Below are 25,086 nucleotides of genomic sequence, written 5' to 3'. Positions count from 1 at the left end.
TAACATCCTCTTAGGCCATCTCTACCACCCCCTATCTACCTTTTAAATTTAGAGGTATTAGACCCTCATTTTATGATGTTTAGTTTCCATATAATGAGTTTGAGGTATAGCAGGGCATCTAAATAGAGGTATTCACGGAGAGTAGGTTTATTCCATTAAGCATATGGTGCTTCTAGCTAAGTAGCTAAATAATTGCTACACATTTTATTAAAAACAGAAAACTAATATGCTATCCTACATACAGTCCTTTGAGGATAATAAATTTACATGACTAATCTCAATTCTGGCATCATTTCTCTGTTTTACTCATTTTATATTAAATGAAAAGGTGTTTAGTTTTTAAAAATTCAAGAATTTGAGAGGGCAATTAGAGAGGTTTGTCTGCAGTCACAAACTCATCCTAAGAGTATTTATTATGGATGTCAAAACTGCTGAAAGAGATACGAGCTATCATATGGCTAGAATGTCTACAAATAAATCATTTGTAATATCACTTTTAATAGTTGTGGATATCAGATTTCAGCTGCAACAATCAAGGCTCAAACTTACAACATTTTTAGACTGAATTTCAGCTTAAGAAATGCAGTCAACACATACTAACTGAGCATCTCACTGGTACACAGTATAGTGGCTAGGCTTTGTGGAATTTTCCAGAGAAATCCGAGACATGGTTACTGTCTTCTAGGAGCTCACCATCTAATTGAAATGATGGATTGTCACATACAGGAGACAGTTTAGAGAATAAGACACTGGTGGTTTGATCAATCAAAACTAAGTGGTATGGTATAGGAAACGTTCCCTGATAGAACAGATAGGAAATATTTTAGGTGAAAGGTATAACTTGAGATTTGCCTTAAAAGATACAGGGTTTAGGGAGTTCCCGTTGTGGTGCAGTGGAAATGAATCCAGCTAGTATCCATGAGGACATGGGTTCGATCCCTGGCCTTGTTCAATGGGCTGAGGATCAGGTGTTGCAGTGAGCTGTGGTGTAGATTGCAGACACAGCTCTGATCCCACATTGCTGTGGCTATGGTGTAGCCTGGAAAAAATAAGATACAGGGTTTAGAAAAGGGAGGGAAGGGAATTCCAGGGTGGAATTACAGCATGATCTAAGGCAGTGACATTAACGCAGAATGCGAGGTATATGAAGAGTTAGGGATAAGGAGATGTAACAAGAGTGAAAGGGAATACAGTCAGATGGATAGGGTAGGGCCCTATTCTAGAGCAAGAGTTGGCAACTTTTTCTGTGAAGGGCCAGGAAGTAAATATTTTAAGCTTTGTGGGCCGTGTGGTCTCTGTCACTATTACTCAATTCTGCTGTAGTATGAAAGCAGCCATAGACAATAAGTAAAGGAATGAACATGTTTTTGTCTGATACAATTTTGTTTACAGAAGCAGTCAGTGGTCTGGATTTGGCCCCCAGGCTGTAGTTTGCTAACCCCTGTCCTAGAGCCGTAATTCCCAAACTGTGTGCCAAGCTGCATACAGTGAACTCACCGGGGAGCCACAGGATATTTGAAATATTTGAGGGAAATACAGTTATACTTGACGCTTGCCTAGAAGCAACAGAAATTGTTTTCTATTGTTATTGTAACAAATTACTGCAAATTTAGTAGCTTAAGACAACCCTGATTCATTGTCTTGGATTCTGAAGCTTACAAGTCCGTCATGGATCTCATTGGGCTAAAATCAAGGGGTTTGCAAGGTTGCATTTATTTTGGAGGGTTCTAGAGGAGAATCCATTTCCGTGGCTTTTCCAGCTATTAGAGAGTGGCAGCATACCTTCACCCATGGCCCTCTTCCTCCATTGATGGCCACCAATAGTGGATTGGGTCCTCACATCCTATCACTCTGATGACTTTGCTTCTGTCATCATTATCTCCTTCTCTGATTCTGACTCTTCTGCCTCACTCTTCTTCTTTTAAGGACCCTTGTGATTATGTTGGTAATTCAAGATAATCTCCCTATCTGAAGGTCAGCTGAAGAATAACCTTAATTCTATCTTTAACCTTATTTCTCTGTTGACGTGTAACCTAATATTCATAGATTTCTTGGTTTAGGACTTAGATATCTTTGAAGGACCTTTATTCTGCCTATGACACTCTACCCTCAGGTCTCCTAATATCTACTACATCACACATGCAAAACATATTCACCTGTCCCCAGCATCCCCAAAAGTCTCAACTCTTAAAGCAACTCAAAGTCTAAGGTCTTGTCTTAATGTCATCAGCTCAAAATTCCCAAATCTCCTCACCTAAATCAAGTATGGGGAGTTCCCGTCGTGGCTAAGTGCTTAACAATCCGACTAGTAACCACGAGGTTGCGGGTTCAATCCCTGGCCTTGCTCAGTGGGTTAAGGATCCAGTGTTGCTGTGAGCTGTGGTGTAGGTTGCAGATGCGGCTTGGATCCTGTCTTGCTGTGGCTGTGGCGTAGGTCGGTGCTTCAGCTCCCATTCGACCCCTGGCCTGGGAACCTCCATATGCCTTGGGTGTGGTCCTAATAAAGACAAAAAGAGAAAAAAATGTATGGATGATACTCTTTGAGTCCAGTGCATCTTGGAGTAAACTAATTCTTCATTTGTAGGTGTGTCCTTTTTTTTTGTATTTTTCTCTCAAAATATAATGGTGGGACAGGCATAGGATACCAGTTATATATATTCCAGTTCAAACAGGGAGAAAAATTAAAGGAAAAAGGAATCACAGATTCCAAGCAATTTTAAAATCCAGCCAAGCTAACGCCATTAAATTTCAAGGCCTGGGAATAATCTTCTGGGGCTGAACCCTCTGGATTTAAGGCTCTGTCCTCTGGGCTCATGGGTCCACCCTCAGAGTCCTCTTTCCTTTTTCTTGAAGGGTAGCATGTATTTGCAGCTGAGTAGTTTCATCAGCCTGTTTCCTGACTGTTGAGTCTTGGGGGTCCAGCAGCCTTCTTTCATTTATACTCTGGCTGTCCATTTCAGTGCAGTCCAGCAGTTTTTGTCCTAGTATACCATTCTGAAGAACCTTGTGGGTCTCAAGTATATATCATGGATATTCACTCCATGGCACAAGAGACTCTTGACAGGTCTTTCCTAAATAATCCTGTTTCTACTCTGGCCTTCTACTGAATGGTGGTGGAGATCTGACGTTTAATCTTTTCAAAAAGCTTTTTGTGGAATTCCTTGACCTTTTGATCTGCCTGAGATGTTAGCCAAGGTTGTCCAGCCACTGCCTTGGCTTTTTCTCTAGAGCATGCTTCCTTGACAGTGAATCTCTAAATTTTAGCATCTTTTGCCATTTGGATAAGCTGAGAATTTCCAAAATAATTAAGTCCTAGTTTCTTTTTGTTGAACAGTTCTTCTCTCAATTTATGTCTTTCCTCTCATATGTTATATAAGCAGTAAGCAGACACCAGATCACATTTTCAACACTTTGCTTGGAAATATCCTCGGCTAAATGTCCAATTTTATCATTTATCACTTCTGTTTTCCACATAACTATAGGACATAATTCTGCTGCTGTGTAACAAGGATCACCGTCTCTCATGTTTTCCAGTAACATATTCCTCATTTCCTTCTGTGCCTTCACCACAATTTTTACATCCATAATTTTACTAACAGTCTGTTTATAGTGATTTAGATCTTCTCTGAGGAAATTTGTGTTTTCTCTACCATGCTCCCCACTTCTGAGCCCTCATCAGTGAGGTGTTTAACATTCATGTTTTTACCAACGGTGTGTCCGTGGCCAGGCAATTTCTGTAATGCTCCTCAGCTTCTTCTAGCCTTTGCCCACTGCCCAACTCTAAAGCCAGTTCCCCATGTTCAGGTATTTGTTAGGGGAGCGCCCCAATTCCAAGTACAAATATGTTCACATTCCTGTTGATGACATCATAGCTTTGTGAGTCTGGGTTTTTTTTTTTTTTTTTTGTGATCGCTATGATGTAAAGCAATTAATACACAAAAATCAGTGTTGAGTTAGAAATGAGGGAAGCTGTATCCAATTTGATTCCAAGGCCTACCCATTCCATTGTAAGTGATTGTGGCTATTTAAGAATGAAATAGAGGGAGTTTGTATCATGGCTCGGTGGTAATAAACCCCATTACTAACCATGAGGATGTGGATTCGACCCCTGACCCCGCTCAGTGGGTTAAGGATCCGTCGTCATAGAAGGCTGTGGTGGTAGTTTGCAGACGAGGCCCTCATCCCGCGTTGCTGTGGCTGTGGTGTAGGCTGGCAGCTATAGCTCAAATTCGACCCCTGGCCTGGAAACTAACATATGCTGCGGGTGCAGCCCTAAAAAGCAAAAAAGAAAAAGAAAATGAAACAAATATTTTAAAATTTATTTTTAATGATTTTTATTTTTCCATTATCTTTGGTTTACAGTGTTCTGTCAGTTTTCCACTGTACAGCAAAGTGAATCAGTCACACATATATATACATTTTTTTCTCACATTATCTTCCATCACAAGTGACTAGATATAGTTCCCAGTGTCATACAGCAGGATCTCATTGCTTGTCCATTCCAAAGGCAGTAGTTTGCATCTATTAACTCCAGGTTCCCACTCCCTCCCACTCCCCCTCTGACTTGGCAACCACAGTCTATTCTCCTATTTTTTTTAATTTATATGTGTTATTTTTCAAATGGATACTAAAATCTAGTACAGAAATACTTATCAAGTTGTTTGGACCTATTTAATAGTAAATTGAACTGTAATATTTCTTTAGACCTAAGGGTGCCATGAAAAACTTGAGACACTAAAGGTGCCATGAACCAAGACAGTTTGAGAACTTCTGTCTTAGGAGAACGTGGGATAGAGTAGCTGATGCTTTAGGCAATGAGTATTTCTTGTGTATTCTTGAACAGAGGAGTGACTTGAAACAATTCTATCTTAAGAACATAGTACATTATGGAGTTCCCGTCTTAGCACAGTGGAAACGAATCCGACTAGGCACCATGACGTTGTGGGTTCGATCCCTGGCCTTGCTCCGTGGGTTAAGGATCCCGCATTGCCGTGAGCTATGGTGTGGGTCACAGACACAGCTTGGATCTGGCCGGCAGCTACAGTTCTGATTAGACCTCTAGCCTGGAAACCTCCATATGCCATGGATATGGCCCTAAAAAGACAAAAGACAAAGAAAAAGAATATAGTGCATTATACTTACATACTGCTTTATGGTTTATAAGGTGCTGTACGTGAATTGTAAGGTGCTTTATGTGAATTCTATCAGTTGATAAATCTAAAAACAGGGTTCAGGGAGTTCCCATTGTAGCTCAGCAGAATCCTTAAGGACGCAGGTTTGATCCCTGGCCTCGCTCAGTGAGTTAAGGATCCAGCATTGCTGTGAGCTGTGGTGTAGGTCGCAGACGTGGCTTGGCTCTGAATGTGGCTGTGGCTGTGGCTCTGATTCGACCCCTAGCCTGAGAACCTCCATATGCTGCCACTGCAGCCCTAAAAGGACAAAAAAAAAAATTAAAAATAAGTAAATACAAACAGGGTGCAGGATAGATTGAAAGAGGATTTTGTACAATTTGAGTAATCTAGGTGTATGGTGAAGGTCTGAAATAAGAGTAACTTTAAAAAAAAAAGGATCCAAAAAATTGGTAACATATTAACAATGGTATAAGGCAAACAAAGGAGAGGAAAGAATCGAAGATCACCTCAAAGTCTCAAATTTAGTAGACTGTGATATTTGCAGGATTATTGATAGAATAATGAATGAGGTTGGGAAGAGAAACGGTTTTGTGTAGTGGCAATGGTGGAAACTAGATTGTAGGGGATTAAGACAGGAGAATGAAGCGGAGGTACTGGGTTAGGTGACATATGCAACGATTGGGGAAGTAAAAGGAAGGAGATTAATAGAACAGTGGAGTCAAGCCAGGTTTTTTGCAAGAGGGAATGGGGTTTCAAAATACATAAGAATGGTGTCTGGATTGAGGTGGTGGTTACATGACAGTATGCATTTGTCAAAACTGATAGAACTACACTTTTAAAATAGGGATTTTAGGAGTTCCCGTCATGGCTCAGTGGTTAACGAATCAGACTAGGAACCATGAGGTTTCGAGTTCGATCCCTGGCCTCGCTCAGTGGGTTAAGGATCCAGTGTTGCTGTGAGCTGTGGTGTAGGTCCCAGATGTGGCTCGGATCCCTTGTTGCTGTGGCTGTGGCGTAGGCCGGTGGCTACAGCTCCAATTCCACCCCTAGCCTGGGAACCTCCATATGCTGTGGGAGCAGCCCTAGAAATGGCAAAAAGACAAAATATATATATATGGATTTTAGTGTATGTAAAACTTACCTCATTTTTGCCTGAGTATGTGAGAACAGAGGTTTGTTTTTATATTTTTATTTCCAAATTGAAATATAACTCATATGCCATAAATGTCACCAATTTAAAATGTATACTTCAGTGGTTTTAGTATATTCACAACGTTGTACAGCCATCACTACTATCTAACTCCAAAACATTTTCATCACCCACCCTCAAAGAAAACTCTTGTCCATTAGCAGTCACTTCCCTTTTACCCTCTTCTCCAGCCCCTGGCAACCACATAATCTACCCCTTTTTAACAATTTTTAATTGTAGTAAAATACACATAACATAAAATTTACCATCTTAACCATTTCTAAATGTATAGTTCAGTAGTATTCAGTGCATTCATATTGTTGAGCAACCATCACCGCCATATATCTGCAGAACTCTTTTCATCTAGCAAAACTGAAACTGTACCTATTAGACAGTTTCACAGTACCTATGACTCCCCATTCCCATCTCTTCCTAGCCCTTTGCAACCATCATTGTACTTTCTGTCTCTATGAATTTTTTTTTTTTATTATTGCTCTTTAGGGCCCCAGCTGTGGCATATGGAGGTTCCCAGGCTAGGGGTCTAATCAGAGCTACAACTCCCGGCCTGCACCACAGCCACAGCAACACAGGCTCCAAGCCGAGTCTGTGACCTACACCACAGCTCATGGCAGCGCCGGATCCTTAACCCACTGAATGAGGCTGGGGATCCAACCTGCAACCTCATGGTTGCTAGTTGGATTTGTTGCCAGTGCGCCACGATGGGAACTCCTGTCCCTATGAATTTGACTACTCTTAAGTTCCTTATATAAGTGAAATCATAAAGTATTTGTCTTTTTGTGATTGGCTTATTTCATTGAGCATGATGTCCTCAAGTTTCATCTATGTTGTAGCATGTCAGAATTTCCTTCCTTTTTTAAGGCTGAATAATATCCTATCGTATGTATATACTACATTTTGTTTATCCATTTATTTATCAGTGGGCAGTTGGGTTACTTCCAAATTTTAGCTCTTGTAATTTATAGTTTATAGTTTATTTTGTCTGATATTGCTCTCTTTTGGTTACTATTTACACAAAATATGCTTTTCCATCTTTTCACTCTCACCCTGTTTGTGTCTTTGTTTCTAAAGTTAGTCTCCTGCATATGTATAACCAAATCACTCTGTTGTACAGCAGAAGTTATCACAATCTTATAAATCAACCATACTTCAATAAAACTTCAAAAAATGATAAATAAATAAAATCTTAAAATAAAAATAAAGTTAGTCTCCTGTAGACAGCATATATGTAGTTCATTTTTTAACCCATTTTACCCATCTCTCTGTAACCTATTTACATTTAAAGTGATTACTGATAAGAAATGACTTCTGTCATTTTTCTATTTGTTGTCTATATGCTGTATAGGTATTTTGTCCCTCATTTCCTGTATTAAGTATTACTACCTTCTTTTGTGTTTAGCTGATTTGGGGGGGGGTGAAATATTTAAATTCCTCTCTTTTGTGTGTATTTTATTGCTATTTTCTTTGTGGTTACCGTGGGATTGCATGATCCTGTGATCAGAAGCAGCAAACAGCAGTCAGAGCACAGATACCCATTATTTGGAAGTTGCTCCTGCAAGTTGCTCTTGAAACGTGTGCACAGCTGCCTACCACAGGACTGGGGTAGGAGATGGGTAGCTACTTACTACTGAGCTAAGAGCTGAAATTTGCCAATTTATCATCCAAGCATCCCCCCGGAAATTACAAGTCTTCAGTGGACTCCAGAGTTCCAAAAAGTTACATTAGACAAATTCTGCCAGTACAGTTGTTGTCGAGATGGAGAGGCAGATTCCTGGTGCTTCCTCCTACTCCACCGTCTGCCCAGAATCCCATGTAATCTTTCTTTAAAAGTAGATTTAAAGTAGAATTTTAAGAGAAAACAAGAAATGGTTCTTCATCTGTGACTTTAGGGCAGGATATAAACATAGATTAGAAATATTGGTAGGTTGGATGGGAATGAGACTTTATAGGGGAGCTCATGGATGATTTCTTTAATCTGTGCAGTCAAAATCTAATTTAATATAAGGTGGAGTTAAGAAGGAATTTTCCTTGGAGTTCCTGTCATGGCGCAGAGGAAATGAATCCGACTAGGAAGCATGAGGTTGCGGGTTCCATCCCTGGCTTCGCTCAGTGGGTTAAGGATCTGGCGTTGCTGTGAGCTGTGGTGTAAGTTGCAGATGCGGCTCAGATCCTGCATTGCTGTGGTTTTGGTGTAGGCCGGCAGCCATAGCTCCGATTAGACCCCTAGCCTGGGAACCTCCATATGCCATGGGTGTGACCCTCAAAATACAAAAAGACCAAAAAAAAAAAAAAAAAACGGAGAATTTCCCTTAAGGAGAGAAGAGGTCTACAAAACCTTGGGGGAATTATCCAAGGAATCAAGAAATGTAAAAAAATACTAAATTTGTAGTTTCAAGTGCATACAGGTCTACATTAAGTTGTAATCCTGAGTTGTAGAATTAAATAGGAATTAGTCATTAGAAATTGGCAGTTTTTAAAAGCAAAATTCAGGTTTTATTCACATTATATTGTTTGAGCCTGGGTCTTTTGTTGTTCATTTTGGAAGAGAGATAAAGGAGAAAGGGCAGGAGCCATAACTAGGGCATAGCATCCACTAATAGCTATGTAGTAGTAGGTTGTTGAAGGGGACTTGTTACCCATTGATGCTGTAACGACTGTGATTGGCATTTGGATTAAGAAAAACTATACAGACTTTTCTTTTTAGGGCCACACCTGTGGCATACGGAAGCTCCCAGCTAGGGGCTAGGGGTGGAAGTGGAGATGCAGCTGCTGGCCTACTCCACAGCCACAGCAATGCCATATCGGAGCCATGTCTGCAACCCATACCAGAGCTCATGGCAACACCCAATCCTTAACCCACTGCGTGAGGCCAGGGATCGAACCTGTGTCTTCATGGGTACCAGTCAGGTTGGTAACCACTGAGCCACAATGGGAACTTCTTATATAGACATTTTAAAGTTAGTATTTGATTGATTTGTAATAGATAGGGTGCAGTATTTGATCCTCTGAGTTTCAACTTAGTCCTGAGTTGTATACCTGTAGTCATCTGACAATTGAATAATTCCTCAACAACTTAGCTGCCAGTCTTCTGTCATTGTCTCTAATGTCAGCTCCCCTCACCATGATTCTAAAAGCCCAGAAAATTAGGAAAACACACTACTTTTTAGGACTTGTGACCATCTTAACTTTTCAACCAAAGTGACTATTCAGCACTATGACTTTGTCATTTTGACAGATAACTTGCAAAGGCAGTGGATTCCCATTCTAGTTTCTGTAGTGTAGATATTCAAACCTATGCTGAATATTCTAAATTGCTGGTTTCTGTTAAATTGGAGCATCTTTTTTTTTTTTTTAAAGGGAGCATCTTAAAAATCACAGAATTACTCAAAAAATTCTCAACATTGACATGCTTCTTCCTTTTTCTTTCAGGTTGACAATTAATGCCCTTGCCCAGAAGCTCAATGCTTATTGGAAGGAGAAGACCTCCCAAGAAAATTTTGAGACCTCAGCCATAGTCAGGCCAATACCGTGAGTACTAAATTTAGAATATAAATGTATTGGGGTAATGTCTACAGAGCAAATGGAAGGAATAGGATAAAATGGTGTTTTTCCCATAAGGAAGTTTAATTAAAAATAGGAAATCGGGAGTTCCCGTCGTGGCGCAGTGGTTAATGAATCCGACTAGGAACCATGAGGTTGCGGGTTCGGTCCCTGCCCTTGCTCAGTGGGTTAACGATCTGGCGTTGCCGTGAGCTGTGGTGTAGGTTGCAGACGCGGCTCAGATCCCGCGTTGCTGTGGCTCTGGCGTAGGCCAGTGGCTACAGCTCCGATTCAACCCCTAGCCTGGGAATCTCCATATGCCACGGGAGCGGCCCAAGAAATAGCAACAACAACAACAACAGACAAAAGACAAAAAAAAAAAAAAAAAAAGGAAATCGCAGGTACTAGTTTCATCAGTCTTTAGATCTCTTCACTTTGGTTTAACACTTATATAATTTGGGTCATAAATATGAAAAGATAAATATCAGTTTTTCCTACAGGTAGTGTGATATAGTAGAAGATGATGGCCATTTAAATCAGCCACTGCTGGGAGTTTCCATTGTGGCTCAGTGGAAATGATTCTGACTAGTATCCATGAGGATACGGGTTCGATCCCTGGCCTCGCTGAGTGGGTCAGGGTTCTGGCATTGCCATGAGCTGTGGTGTAAGTTGAAGATGTGGGTCAGATCCTGTGTTGCTGTGAATGTGGTGTAGGCCAGCAGCTATAGCTCCAATTCGACCCTTAGCCTGGTAACTTCCATATGCCGCAACTGCGGCCCTAAAAAACAAAAAACAAACAAACAAAAAAATCAGCCACTTCTGGGTTGAAAACCTAGATCTGGTTCTTAATAGATGGGTAACTTTTGGTAAGTAAGTCACTGAGTGTATTAAGTTAAAAGATAAAATTTTAGAATGGTACCTCGCATACAGTAGGCATTCAAAAATATTAGCCAACATTTCTCTTCTCTTTATTCCTAGTGAACATTGTTGGAACTGTAGCAAGAAATTTGAGTATAGAAGTAGAGAACCCAGCATATCAGAAAAAATGTAAAGTTTATTAAATCTAAGGGAATTACACGCAGAATGGTGGATCAGGATGAAATGCTGCAGGAGGCCAGGAAAGGAGCATAATACAGAGAACAGAGCATTTTCCCGTACATTTACAGTCAATTATACTATCAAGGTGACGATTAGAGTATTAAAAATTTGTTTGTGGGTAGACACCCATGTTCTTTTTTAATGGACATCATCAGACAAATGTTTGGTAAACAATTTTGTTTTAGGTGCAACACAGCTGACTGCTCTGTGAATATCACTGTCTTATTCTAAAGATCCCTACTCCTGTCCAAACTCCCTGATTTTCAAAGAAATGGCAACTTAAGATGAGATGCATTTTTTGCCTTTTATATAAGCAATGGTTAATGCAATGGAACATGTTTCTATATTGCTAGAGTATATGTATGTATGTTATAAACCTTTTAGAGGCAGAATTGTAGGATTATTTATTGAGTACTTACTTACATGCCAGGCACACTGTTCTTTCCATGTGTTTGTGTTTATTTAATCACCAGAACAACCCTATGGGATAGACAGATGATATTACTTCTTTACAACTGTAGACACTGATACACTGAGAGCTTAAGTAACTTGTTCAAGATTAGACAAGTAGAAAGTAATAGATCCAAGGTTCAAACATGGGCAGTCAGGCCCCTAAACCCAAGTTCTTAACCATGATGCTCTTCTGGAAGGATCCAATGAGAAGAATATGGCATAGCCCCTTCAAATACCTGTTTATTGCAAGTGCAAGCTAAAAGCCTCTCCTTTCTGCCTAAACGGGAGGATCAGCCATGAGCTGCATGTAATCTGAGGCAGGGAATTGTTGTCTCCAGTGCTTCTCCTCAAGACAATAATATTGGCATGCTTCTACAAGAACCTCTTCTGTGCATGCACATGTAAAACCAAAGCTCATATGACCTTTCCTCTCCTCTTCCAGTACTGCTGAAACTGCTTTCTCTGGCTCTAAATAAAACTGTGCAGAAATGTATAGACACCAGAGGTCAGGCCTGAGCTTAGAGCTTAAATGCTGCACGGCTGGAGCAGCCTGTAGCTAAGGAGATAGGAAGCTATATATCCAAAAACAGGTATGAATTCTCTTTGTTAAAACAGAGTTTTTAAACAGGAAGAGGACATTATATTTCAGTGGTAAACCTATGGGCACATTTTCTTTTCTTTTTTTGTAGTTTTCTGTATTTTTTCATTTTTCTCTTTGAGCTTATATTTCTTTTATAACTAGAAAAAAGCACCATTTAAAAAGATAAGAAACATATTGAACTAAGACATAAAAGAATCATACCACTCTGTTGAAATGTCTAGTATAAGAGCAGTGTAAATGTACCATACATAAAACCTCTCCTAGGCTAAATTACATGTTTTTCAAATTGGCCCTAGATGCGCCTCTACCCTCTTTCTATGTCTTTTTCTCTAGCCTTCCCCCTTCGCACTCCAGGCTGTATTTCACACATTAGATGCTGACAGCTTCTATTATATATGGACCTTCTCCTCTTACAGAGAAACAAATTTATTCTAAGGTATAGGTAACCGGGTTATGCTTCCTAGAGGAGATGAGAATGAGTATGTGTTTCGGGGTAGAACTCTGGAAGAATTTTATCTTAATAATTTTCCCTAGTTGTTGGACTGGAGCCACCATTTCGAGTTAGGAAATTTCATCAAATTTATGTTCCTTCTTAATATTCATTTTGGGAGTATCAACCTAATGAAATTTTGACTTAAGTGTAAACAAAGACTTATTGAAAGGAAAAAAAAGGACTAGGGAGCCTGAGGGGAAATGGAGGAGACATTTTAATGATGATGTTTCAGTGACTCTCAAATGCATTTCAAATCTGTTGTGGGATTGGATAGCAGCAAATTAAATGATTCAGTGGGTTTTATTTTTTTAGTAATATTGTAATATATGTATATATATAATTTTCTGCCAGTTAATAAATTTTAGAGTTAGTTATACTTTTGTTGGCTTAGAACTAGTGATTCCAGGATAAGTACTACTGACCTCCATAACATGGTGGTTCACCATGTTAATACTTGCTACTTGGAGTTCCCATAGTGGTGCAGTGGTTAACGAATCCGACAAAGAACCATGAGGTTGCGGGTTCGATCCCTGGACTTGCTCAGTAGGTTAAAGATCTGGCGTTGCCATGAGCTGTGGTGTAGGTCGCAGACATGGCTCGGATCTGGCATTGCTGTGGCTGTGGTGTAGGCCAGCAGCTGTAGCTCCTATTTGACCCCTAGTCTGGGAACCTCCATATGCTGCAGGTGCAGCCCTGAAAGGACAAAAGACAAAAAGAAAAAAATACTTGCTGCTGTTTTTCATATCTATATTTGGTCTAGTTCTATCATTGTTTTATCTATAAAGTTCAAGATATAACATATGTTATATGCTGTGGTTTCAGCCCTAAAAAGCCAAAAAAAAAAAAAAAAAGGAGAAGATTGTTAGGAACCTAGACTGTAACATTTCTAACACATCTCGCATATAAAATCATTTTCTTTCTCTTTTAAGTTGTGCCTTTCTAATATAAGAGTACAGATCTAGGATATATACAGTCATACTTCTGTTTTCCTTCATTCAGGAAGATTCCTGACCAGACATGGGTACAGTGTGATGAGTGTCTTAAATGGAGGAAGCTTCCTGGCAAGGTTGATCCATCTACATTGCCTGCAAGATGGTTTTGTTACTATAATTCCCATCCAAAGTACAGGTAAAGTTAAGACTTGGTATTTTGCCAGAGGTAATTCCTGATTTGTCTCTCTATTCAAAAACGTTTATCTCAAGTCCACACTCTTTGGACCTGGCATTCAAGCCCCTGTGCTAACTGGTCCCACCCTACCTGTCCAGCCTTACTATTCATTGTATCTTAACACAAACTCTCTGCTTTAGAAGGCCCGTGGCTTCACTTTTCCCTGCCCATGCCACACATCTTCCCTCCTCCATGACTTGATGTTGTCATTCCCACTTGCTTATAGTGACTTCGTGCATTCCATCTGCCTACCTGAATCATGTCTGCTTGGGAAGCTTAAGTATTTGGTGTGATACGTCTCCTGTTGACAGTAGTTCAGTTTACAGTGATTTTACCCTGGCTTCCTGTGGTATTTAATTCTTGACATTTGTTCGCATACTGTTTGAATGTTGTGGATGGTTTTCATCTGTATATACTTGGGCTCCTCAAAAGATTATAAACTATTCAAGGGAGTTCCCGTTGTGGCTCAGTGGAAATGAATCTGGCTAGTATCCATGAGGACGTAGGTTCGATCCCTGGCCTTGCTCACTGGGTTAAGGATCCAGCATTGCCGTGAGCTGCAGTGTAGGTCACAGATGCGGCTCGGATCTGGCGTGGCTGCAGCTGTGGCGCAGGCTGGCAGCTGTAGCTCCGATTTAACCCCTAGCCGGGGGACTTCCATATGCTGTGGGTGCAGCCCTAAAAAGCCAAAAAAATTTAAAAAAAAAAAGAAAATTGTAAACTATTTGAGAATAAGGGATTTACCTTTCAGATGGAGTAGATTTCCTTCATATGCTTCCTATACCTGAGTCTGTTATAGTACCTATTGTACATTCAATGCAGATTGCTTACATTTGTCTTTCTAATATACCATATGTTTCCTGAAGCAGCTGACATCTACATAGTGCCTGGCATATCCATAGGCATTCAGTTCAATAACAAATATTTTTTTATTCGACTCAATCATATACATTCATAATAATAATTCAGTTTGCTTCAATTCCGCTGTGACTTTCTTAATTTTTTTCTGCAGGATAAATGCTGATAGGAAAAGGGTAGTAAACCAAGGTATTCTTTTTAGAAAAAATGGTTTAAAATGGAGGAAATTAAAATAAATGCAGTCCAGGTATGTAATGAGCAAAGATTCCCCCACAGTCTCCAGATGTGCCTGAATACCTCTTGGGGTTTGTGTGATTAAAATGTGGGACTGAGTGCTTAGAAGTCTCATTTTTGAATCCTGTATATCCTATCAGTTTATACTTAGTCCAAAATACTTTGACCCCTAATAAAACGAGTATACTTGGGGTTTGTGTGATTAAAATGTGGGACTGAGTGCTTAGAAGTCTCATTTTTGAATCCTGTATATCCTATCAGTTTATACTTAGTCCAAAATACTTTGACCCCTAATAAAACGAGTATACTATAGGGTTTCCAATTCTTAATTTTTATTTATTTGTTTCTAGGATTGCTTGTGTCCATTGAATACATTTTCTAGTACTCTTTTCAGCTTTTTCTTCTAAAAGTCTCTTATTCATGCTTGACATATAGCAAATGTCTTTTCATGCATGGAATCTTCTTTTTCTCCTCTTTGCTAGTCTCTGTTCCTTTTACAACGTCAGCTCCTAGTCTCTTCTTGCTGCTCTCTGTCATAGCATCTGATTTTCTTCTTCAGGTATCATCACAGAGTTTAGGGATTCTCCTGCTTCTAGACTGCACCTTGGGAGTTACTTTCTTACTAAACGAAACACGAAAGACCTAGATTCTAATAAACGAGACACAAAAGACCTAGATTCTAGTCTCAGCAATATTCTCTTTGTATGGAACCTCAGCAAGACTCTCTCTCTCTCTCTCTCTCTTTTTTTTTTTTAATTTTTCATTTCAGGGCTGTACCTGCTGCATATGAAAGTTCCCAGCTGGAGGTCGAATCAGAGCTGCAGCTGCCAGCCTGCACCACAGCCACAGCAACACAGGATCCAAGCCACATCTGTGACCTACCCTGCAGCTCAAGGCAACACCCGATCCTTAACCCACTGAGCAAGGCCAGGGATGGAACCTGCATCCTCCTGGATACCAGTTAGGTTCTTAACCCACTGCGCCACAACAGGAACTCCCAAGGAAGTCTCTCTTGTGCTTGAACGTCACTGTGTAAAAATAGAGATATAAATTTGGTAGCTGTCAAGTTCTTTGGATGTCTTGGGAGAAGAGTGACATATGCACCCAAAATAATGGCACGATATGCCTTGGGAAAAGAATTGCTACATGTTAACCCACACATAGGTTTGGCAATGTGGGTGGCATCTGATCTCTGTAATGCTAGAGGATGGTTAACCTGCCTTGTCATAGTTGTGAGGAAAGTGAAGGGTAAAAGCGAAGGGCACGTTTTGTTTCTGAAAGACGATTTTTCTTTTCTGTGCTGCAGGAGATGCTCTGTTCCAGAGGAACAAGAACTCATTGATGAAGACCTCTACTTGAGCAAAGCTAAGAAACAGTTGAGTATACCCAAAGTGGTGTTCTATATCAAAGAGCAGAGGAGCCTGATCCTAATAGCACAGGGGAATTTTGAGAAGAGAGACTTTTTTTTGGGGGGGGGGGCTTGTTTTTAATGATGTATCTACTTACTTTTCTGATCTTCCAATTCTTTATTCTTCCTAAGCATTTCCCAAATGTCTCAACTAGTGATTGATTTTAGACTGCCTCCCTCTTCCCCTCCACTTCTTCTTCTTCTTCTTTTTTTTTTTTTTTTGGCTTTTCTAGGGCTGCACCCACGGCATATGGAAGTTCCTGGGCTAGGGGTCTAATTGGAGTTGTAGCCACCAGCCTACGCCACAGCCACGTGGGATCCGAGCCGCATCTGCGACCTACACCACAGCTCATGGCAATGCCGGATCCTTAACCCACCGAGCAGGGCCAGGGATCGAACCCGCAACCTCATGGTTCCTAGTCAGATTCATTAACTACTGAGCCACAAGGGGTACGCTCCTCTCCACTTCTTTTGATAGGGCATTTGAAATCCCTCTTCAGTGGTAGAGTTCAGGAAGGAACCCTTAGTTACTCAATGAGGTTCATACTATTTCTGGTTTAGAAGGAACATTATAACCTAAATCTGCAATTGGTGATCCGTTTCAAACTGAGAAATTTTACGAGTGACCTAAATAGCACTTTTGTCTTCTCCTAGAGATCAAACTATTGAGAAGAAGAAGGTACCATTGGAAAATGAGAGCCACCAGGTGAGAGACAGTCCACGCTCTTCCTTTTCTCACACAAAATTTTCCCCAACAGAGGACATAGGTTGAAGGGAGCAGCACTCTTGAAAGCTGCATAGAAATAACAAACCATTTTTTCTGGTGGTCTTTTTTTCATTGCATCTTTTGATTGCACTTTGATCTGCCATTACTGATGTTCAGATCCCTAAAAATAGAAGAGCCGAATCATATATTACCCATATTTGGATTTAGTATTGATTCTGGAAAGTGTGAATGTCACATTGGGTGTCATGGAATATTCAGGGTTCTGGTCCGTCCTCACACAGGCTGCTCCCGTTGAGTGTCTGGTTTTCCTCAGTCTCCTTTCTTCCAGGATTCAGGGGTGATTCCTTTCTCCTTCCTCTTGGGAAGAAGGGGTGGTTCTTTGTGCCCCTCCCCCTTCCCTGCTTTCAGGCTGGCTGGCTTTATAAAGACTCTGCTGTTTTGAATTTTCAGGAGCACTGTCTCTCGGACATGGTTGCCCAGCTCCGGACGCTGAAGGGTGCAATAAGGTTGGCCGTCCTTTCAGGGACACTCCTTTCCTGACAGCCACCATAGCACCCATATATCTTCCCCACCCAACCTTGCCTTTCTGCATGATACTCCTCTTGACCCTCTTTCCCAGAGATATCTGCTAGTAGCATGTTAGATTCACCTTCCACCCACTCAGTCAGGGTAGGTCAGACTGGTGAGGATAGAGGCAATTAAATACTAATTCTTCTTCTGACACGCTACCAAGACCCAGGTGTATTAATAAACACGTTTCATACACTAATGTCTTAATAGTATGATGTAGAGATTGGAAGATTTCCTGGGACTGCCCTGTCCTCATTCAGTTTACCTCCCCTTTATAAACTCCTTCACCTTCATCGTTCATGCTGTCTTCATAAGCTGGCTCTCCCACGAGATCCCAGATGCATGTCTCTGTGTGTGTGCAATATGAATATATGTTAGTCTCTTGCATGCATTTCTCCAAGACCAGCACAGACACTTGCTGCAATGCTTATTCCCTCCATCCCTGCCCTCATCACAGATCTCGGAGGAGTGAAAACCTAGCCTTAAACTGGGTCACAGGAGAGAATTAGACAGCGATTAGGGGGCCTGGGTTTGTGTTGTGGGTGGGATGATTCTAGGAGCCAATAAGTGAGTTGGGGAGGTCTGCTGGTGTCCAGCTGATAAGGCTATAACAACGTGCCTGGGGTCAGTGTTCTAGTGTACATTACTGTGCGCTGTTTCGCTGTTTGTTTTGTGTGGGAAACAGTTTCTTTTTTTTTTCTTTTTTTTTTTTTTTTTTGGCCAAGTGTTCTTTCCTAGCATCAGAAGGATTGACTCATCCTTTGGTATTTAGTTTGAAATTGGGATTTTTATGAATTGTTTTCTTTCTTTGCTAGGTATTCACTAATCCACTGAAGATCCCTTCTATTCAAGATATGGAGGACCTGAATAATAAGACAGCTGGATATGAGGGAATTGATAGCCCTAGCCAGCTTTCATCTGTTGGAGAAGAAAGCAGAACACCTTCTCTTCAACTTAAGCCTCTGGATTCCAGTGTTTTTCAGTTTTCCAGGTGGGTTAAAAAAAAAAAAAAACACAGTATCTCTTCAAAATAAGCTTCAAGGTTCATTTTCCTGTAGAATAAATTGGTATGGTTATCATATTTATGTTTTTCCTAAGGTCTGGTGTAGAATTCAGAAGGAGAAATACCATTTGGGGTTAATAGACTTGTATGTTATGTATACCACCCATTTTTCAACACTCTTAACTGTTCTGTCAAGTCTGTCTATCTTTCTATCTTTTTTTTTTTTTTGCTCTTTTGAGGTGATCATTTGACAAATTCTCTTTTATGGATTATATATTGACATTATGCTGGGAATTTTATGAGTGAAACAATGGGCATGAAAAAGTCTTTGAAAAGCATAAGGTACTATACAAATGTAAGGTAATGTTACAGAGATAAACATTGTTTTTACCTGAAGTTTAGGAATATTGAAATCCCACAGGGTCCCATTGGCCTAGAACATGTTAGCCATATATAAAAATAAGTATTAGAAGTTTGCCATTAGGCAAGCCTTCTAGTTCCTTCTAGTTTATTTGAACCCTGGTTCACCTTTATCTAGGGTCAATTTTTAGTATAATTTTTAGTCTTGGGATTTGTTTTGTCTGTCTTCGGGTGCCTCATTAATATTATGTTGTTAGTCTTTACAATAGGAATTATCTTAAATATCAGGAATATTTGGAGCCCTAAAAGGTATGACTGTCCCTGTGCTCCCATGAATCAGTAACATTGGCGGAGGTAGGGACAGGAGTCATTTTTGCCCTATTATGTATTCCTGGACCTGCCAGAGGTGAGAAGCATAGTAGAGAAGAGAAAGCAAGTCACTATTCTCACTTCTGGCAGGTCCAAGCCATAGGAAAGGTACAGACTTGCTCTGTAACAGTAGAAACTTCTACAGTCTTCAGGAATGTGACTGTTATATGGGGGTTGTGAACTTCTCTTAACCCTCTTCAGTTTGGATATCTTCTTAACATACTATAAGGAAAAAAGCAAAGAAATATATAATACGGCAAAACTGACTCCTGTCCCTACCTCCACCAATGTTACTGATTCCTTTCCCTCTTTCTTGCTTCTTAGGTGGGTCTTTTTAGCTTCTCACGTAGGCAAGCATCTGTTTATGTGTGCAAGTGTCCTATTCAGTGATTCTTCCACAGTTAAGCCCTGTAGATATTGAAAGATCCCCATATCCCCCTGAGCATGAACACAAAGTCTCAAGAGAAGTAAGCTATTAGGAGCAAACCTAATAAAACTCTAAAGGAAATTAAATGAGAATCTGTATGAAAGCATCAAGAATAGAGCCTTGAAAGAGAGTATGTACTCAGTAACTAATGGTTGAATCTGAGTTATATTGAAGGAACTCTTTCTAAGATAGAACTGTGTAGCAAGGGAGGAAGATTTAGCCTAGTTGGTCTCAGGGGTTTGAGTCTAATTCTACTGTTTCCATCCATAGTTTTCCAACTCCCATTGTAGGTTGGGAGGGGTATACAGTAAAGCGCTGTGGTTTTTTTTTTCAATTTTTAAAATTAAAGTATAGCTGATTTACACTGTTGTGCTAATTTCTGCTGTACAGCATAGTAACTGGGATATATATGTGTGTGTGTGTGTGTGTATATACACACATTCTTTTTTCTCATACTATCTTCCATTATGGTCTATCCCAGGAGATTGACTATAGTTCCCTGTGCTGTTCAGTAGGACTTCATTGCTTATCCATTCTAAATGGAATAGTTGGCACCTACCAACCCCAAACTCCCTGTTCATCCCACTCCCTCGCACTGTTTTGTTTTTTTTTTTTTTTTTTGAAGCAGATTATTACCTGTCTACCTTGACCTCCTTGATGTGATCGTATATCAGAATTGCCACTGGAGTATCAAGGTGTATTGCTCTCGAAGGTTGTCCTTTCCCTTCAGTGTTTCTTTTATACTGTCCAGTAACTTGAGGGAGATTACAGATGCTAACCTGTGTGTGTGTATTTTATGACTGCAGTATGTCAGTACATCCATTGGGTGGCATACTTCATCAGTCTTTATTAGGATTTCTGTATGAGTCTTTATGGAAGTGCCATATTCAGAGTTGGGTTTTGCCTTTAGAGGACAGGTAAAGTACTTTGACTATGTGTAATTTTAATTTGAGAATAATATTCTTTCAAGAGGTGTATGATGATTGATGCTACTAATGTCGTATGTTCTATGTGAGGTCAGTAAATGATTATGTCATTTCCAGCTTTATTTATAGGGAAATTCAGATTGATTGGAAATAGTCTACCTTCTTATAGAGGAAAATTTAGGTGCTCAAGAGTTTTAATAAAATATACAAGGTTTTCTGATAATACCATGTTAAGGAATTAGTAGGTCTAGTCAGGATTTACAAAGGTTTCCTTCGTTATCAGAACCTGAAGCTGATAAGGGTCCTTGGGTTATGTAGTACAGCTCTTTAACTCTAGGTAAAAATAAAGCCTACACTATCCAAGAGTGTTTTAAAAATGTCTAGTGGGCGTTCCCGTCGTGACACAGTGGAAACAAATCTGACTAGGAACCATGAGATTGCAGGTTCGATCCCTGGCCTCGCTCAGTGGGTTAAGGATCTGGCGTTGCCATGAGCTGTGGTGTAGGTCACAGACATAGCTCGGATCCCGCATTGCTGTGGCTGTGGCGTAGGCCGGTGGCTACAGCTCTGATTAGACCCCTAGCCTGGGAACCTCCATATGCTGTGGGTGCGGCCTTCAAAAAGACAAAAAAAAGTAAAACTTAAAAAAATTAAAAAATAAAAATGTCTAGTAGAGTAGGTTATAAGACCTAGAAGGGGTTCCAAAGATGTCATTGGAAATAGCTTTCTGAGTCTCACAATTCTAGCAAGGGGAGGGGAAGACCGCCAATAAAGAGTAAGTTCATCTTTTATGGGAAGACAGCATATTTCAGGAATATGCTGGAAAGAAATATGTTCACTCGTTCTACATATATTTAAGTGCTTACTGTATGAAAGCAGTGTTCTGAGGCAGTGATGAAATCAAAGATGAAGGAGCATATGTACCCCTAACTCCATAAAGTTATACATATAAGCATACAGACAAAGGTGAGAATTAGTGGTTATAATTTATTTAGATATTTTGAGAACTTTTGCATAAGCTATATAGTTTTATATATAGTTATATATGTAAGTTATATACTGTAACTTTTGAGTAAGACTAATTAGTTCATGTTTTAAAAGGATAGCCAAAAAAAATCCAAAGTACACTGTAATGATGGAAGGAGAAGAGGGAAGACATTCTAATATATATTTAAAGGAATATTTGAAACACCAAACACAAGGTAGAAATAGAAAAACAGTTTTGCAAATGAATAAGATTGATTCAGGGGCGGCCAGTATTAACATTTTAAAATATGATTTTTGAGAAAGACTCCAGAATGGCAAAATGAGAGTGTGATGAATTCTCTCACCAACAAATAACTATTTAACTGGGAAAAAATTATTAAATGAAACAATCATTCCTAGTCCCTGGAAATTGTCCTAGGGGCATAAAGCAAGTAGAGAAACATTCATGCAATAAAATCTATTAAATCTCAAAAAGAACAGCAAGAGTCTTTGGCATTTAGCCTACTCTCATCACCCTCTAAGCTTTGTTTTATGAAAACCACTGAGGGAACTCTAATCCAGGTGGATGTGGTCAAGAAGTTGGGGGCTCCCTCTCACCCTAGCTCCTGGTCTAGAGCTATGGTTTCACCTGGGTGGCGCAGGCCTCTGACATTTCTCATATCCCCCAGGTCTGTCTTGCAGAAGTTCTATCCCAAGGAGCATCTAGAGGACTGGGTTTCTCTTCTCGCACCCAGATTTCTCTTCCCCCACCCAGCCTCCACTCAAAGGGTGGAAGCACTCACCTAGGGACAGTATGCTGACAATCCTGGACCCCTATTGCTCCAGTGCAACTTACTTATAGGGCAGAGGTTCATGCCAGAAGGAGAAAACCAAAAACCATCTCGGTACACATTTGTAAAGAAAAGGTTTCATTCTTTGGGAGTGGGCCACTGTCCCTGCCATCAACTCTTGCACAGTGACACAGAGGTCCTGCTTAGGGAGAGAGGCAGGCCTTACAGATGAAGAACTCCTTAGTTCTACCCAAAGCAACTGACTTTGTGTGAAACAGATCGTGGAGAATTCCATTCCTAAGGGCATTATCAAAAACAATGGAAATCTTAGTGGATAATAAGATGGCACTCACAGCTCCATGACACAAGTTACAACAAGCAAAATGACTGTGTAATCATAAGTTTGGTAACAGAAAGTACTAAGTAAAAATCCAAGAAGAGCACTCCTGGGATTATAGTCAATCCTGAGGGTTAGGAAGGCTGTACCTAAGCATAAGACTGCACTCATTCACGACATAAATAAGGTGGATTTGAAAGCAGTCCCCGAGCTTCACACAGATCAAACAACAGAGAGCAGGAATCTCACTGGCACTAAGGGACTTGAGAACAACCTCTAACTAATCACTGGCTGAACAATAAGCTACTCTCACCTAAGGGCAACTCCTAGGAGGCCAGGCTTAAAAATAAAATCATGCTGGAGTTCCTGTTGTTGTGCAGTGGAAACGAATCCAACTAGTAACCATGAGGTTGTGGGTTCCATTTGGCCTTGTTCAGTGGGTTAAGGATCCAGCATTGCTGTGAGCTCTGGTGTAGGTTGCAGACGTGGCTCAGATCCCGCCTTGCTGTGGCTGTGGTGTAGGCCAGCAGCTGTAGCTCCGATTCGACCCTTAACCTGGGAACCTCCATATGCTGCTGGTGTGGCCCTAAAAAAAATAAATAAATAAAATGAAATCACATATATCGCTGGTAGTCTGCAACACTGTGTACATACTCAAGGCTGTGCCTTCTCAGAGGTGCCTGGAGAGGGAAAATCCAAGCTACTACCTTCTGGCCTAATGTGAGGCAGAAGCATGAATTCCTTGAACTGTGATAGCAGCCTACAAGCCACACATACATCCAGTGGTAAGTAAAAATCTATCTGGCAAAGAGGTTTATCATAACCTTTGACCTGTCCTGACCCAGGGTAACTCCTAGATTGCCAGGTAGAAGATAAAAATCAAGTAGAAATCTGAGCAGGAACATTGTAGGTTGCATACTACAGAGGAAATAAATTTCATTGAGTAAGTTCAGTCAGTCAAGTCAGTGAAAAAAAGCCCAGCAAACAATAGCAACAACCACTCATGGAGGTGGGATCAGTGTCCAGACTTGCTATACTATATCATCAATAAAAAAATTATGAGGCACACAAAGAAATAGGAAACTATGAACCTGTACATGGGGGGAAGCAAGTAATAGAAATAGCTCCCGAAGAGACCCAGATGTTGGATTTAGCAGACAAAGACTTCAAAGCAGCCATTATAAACATGTTCAAAGATCTAAAAGAGACCATGTTTCATCAAGTTAAGAATATTAGTAAAGGGACAGAAATTATTTTTAAAAAATGGAAATTCTTGAGGTAAAACGTGCAGTAACTAATGTGAACATTTCACTAAAGGGACTCAGCAGCACCTTAGGATTGATAGAAAGAATCAGCAAACTTGAAGATACATTAATTATAGATCATTCTGTCTGAAGAATAGAGAGAATGAAGAAAAATGAACAGAGCCTCAGAAAAATGTAGGACATCATTAAATGCACCAACATATACAAATTAGGAGTACAAGAAAGAGGAGAGGGAGGAAAAGGGGTAAAAAATATTCAAGGAAATAATGACAGAAAACTTTCCAAATTTTATGAATAGCATTAACTTACACATCCAAGAAGCTCAAGTAACTCAAAATAGGATAAATGCAGAGAGATTTACAGCCATGCAGTGAAAATATTTAAAGCCAAAGGCAAAGAGAATATCTTGAAAGCAGGAAGAGAAAAAATATTCATCACATAAAAGAAAATCCCAATAAGATTAACATCTGGCTTCTCATCAGAACCAGTGGAAACCAGGAGGCAATGGGATGACATATTCATAGTACTTAAAGACTTTCAACCAGGAATCATAAATCCAGTAAAATTATTTTTAGAAAATTAAGGTGAAAATAAGTACATTCCTATGTAAGCAAAAGCTGATGGAATTTGTTTCTAGCAAAACTGTCATACAAGAAATACTAGAGATGATTGTTTAGCCTTAAAGCAAGTGACACTAGATAGTAATTCAAATTCACATGAAAAAAACAGTTCTGGCAGTACTAACTGTAATTAATTATAAGAGATAATACAGTGGCATCTTCCTCTTTTTATTCTTAACCGATTTAAAGAATAATTGCGTAAATAATATGTATATATTTGTATATAATTGTGTATATGTATATAATTGAATTGTTGGGGTTGTCTGCAGATGTAAATGTTTGCCAATAACAGTACTAAGGAAGTGGGTAGGAACAAAGCTTTAATGGAGTAAGGAAATAACACCAGAAGGTAACTCAGATCCACAGTAAGAAATGAGGAAAATTTAAAATGGAAAAATAAGATTTAACAAGCTATAAATATTATAAATATGTACTTGCTCTACTTTCTTCTCTCAGCTTCCTCAAAAGACATAACATTAAAGTAATAATTGTAGTAATATGTTACTAGATTTGTAAATGTTCAACTAGAAAATA

At 39.8% G+C, this 25,086-nt stretch overlaps 1 protein-coding gene across 3 annotated transcripts in view; it reads left to right on the top strand.

Moving 5' to 3' along the window:
- MORC4 (MORC family CW-type zinc finger 4) overlaps window positions 1–25,086 on the top strand; it is a 56,599-nt gene that overhangs the window by 23,686 nt on the left and 7,827 nt on the right. For all 3 annotated transcript variants that reach the window (XM_047765204.1, XM_047765203.1, XM_047765205.1), the window contains 5 exons: window positions 9,769–9,867; window positions 13,524–13,652; window positions 16,090–16,158; window positions 16,846–16,897; window positions 18,304–18,479. In XM_047765204.1, coding sequence (XP_047621160.1) covers window positions 9,769–9,867; window positions 13,524–13,652; window positions 16,090–16,158; window positions 16,846–16,897; window positions 18,304–18,479 — 525 coding nt within the window. The remainder of the gene's footprint in view (window positions 1–9,768; window positions 9,868–13,523; window positions 13,653–16,089; window positions 16,159–16,845; window positions 16,898–18,303; window positions 18,480–25,086) is intronic.

Source organism: Phacochoerus africanus, chromosome X (assembly GCF_016906955.1).
Source record: "Phacochoerus africanus isolate WHEZ1 chromosome X, ROS_Pafr_v1, whole genome shotgun sequence".
Classification (NCBI taxonomy): Eukaryota; Metazoa; Chordata; class Mammalia; order Artiodactyla; family Suidae; genus Phacochoerus; species Phacochoerus africanus.
The sequence above is the reverse complement of the archived record's forward strand: the minus strand, read 5'-3'. Positions and strand labels throughout refer to the sequence as shown.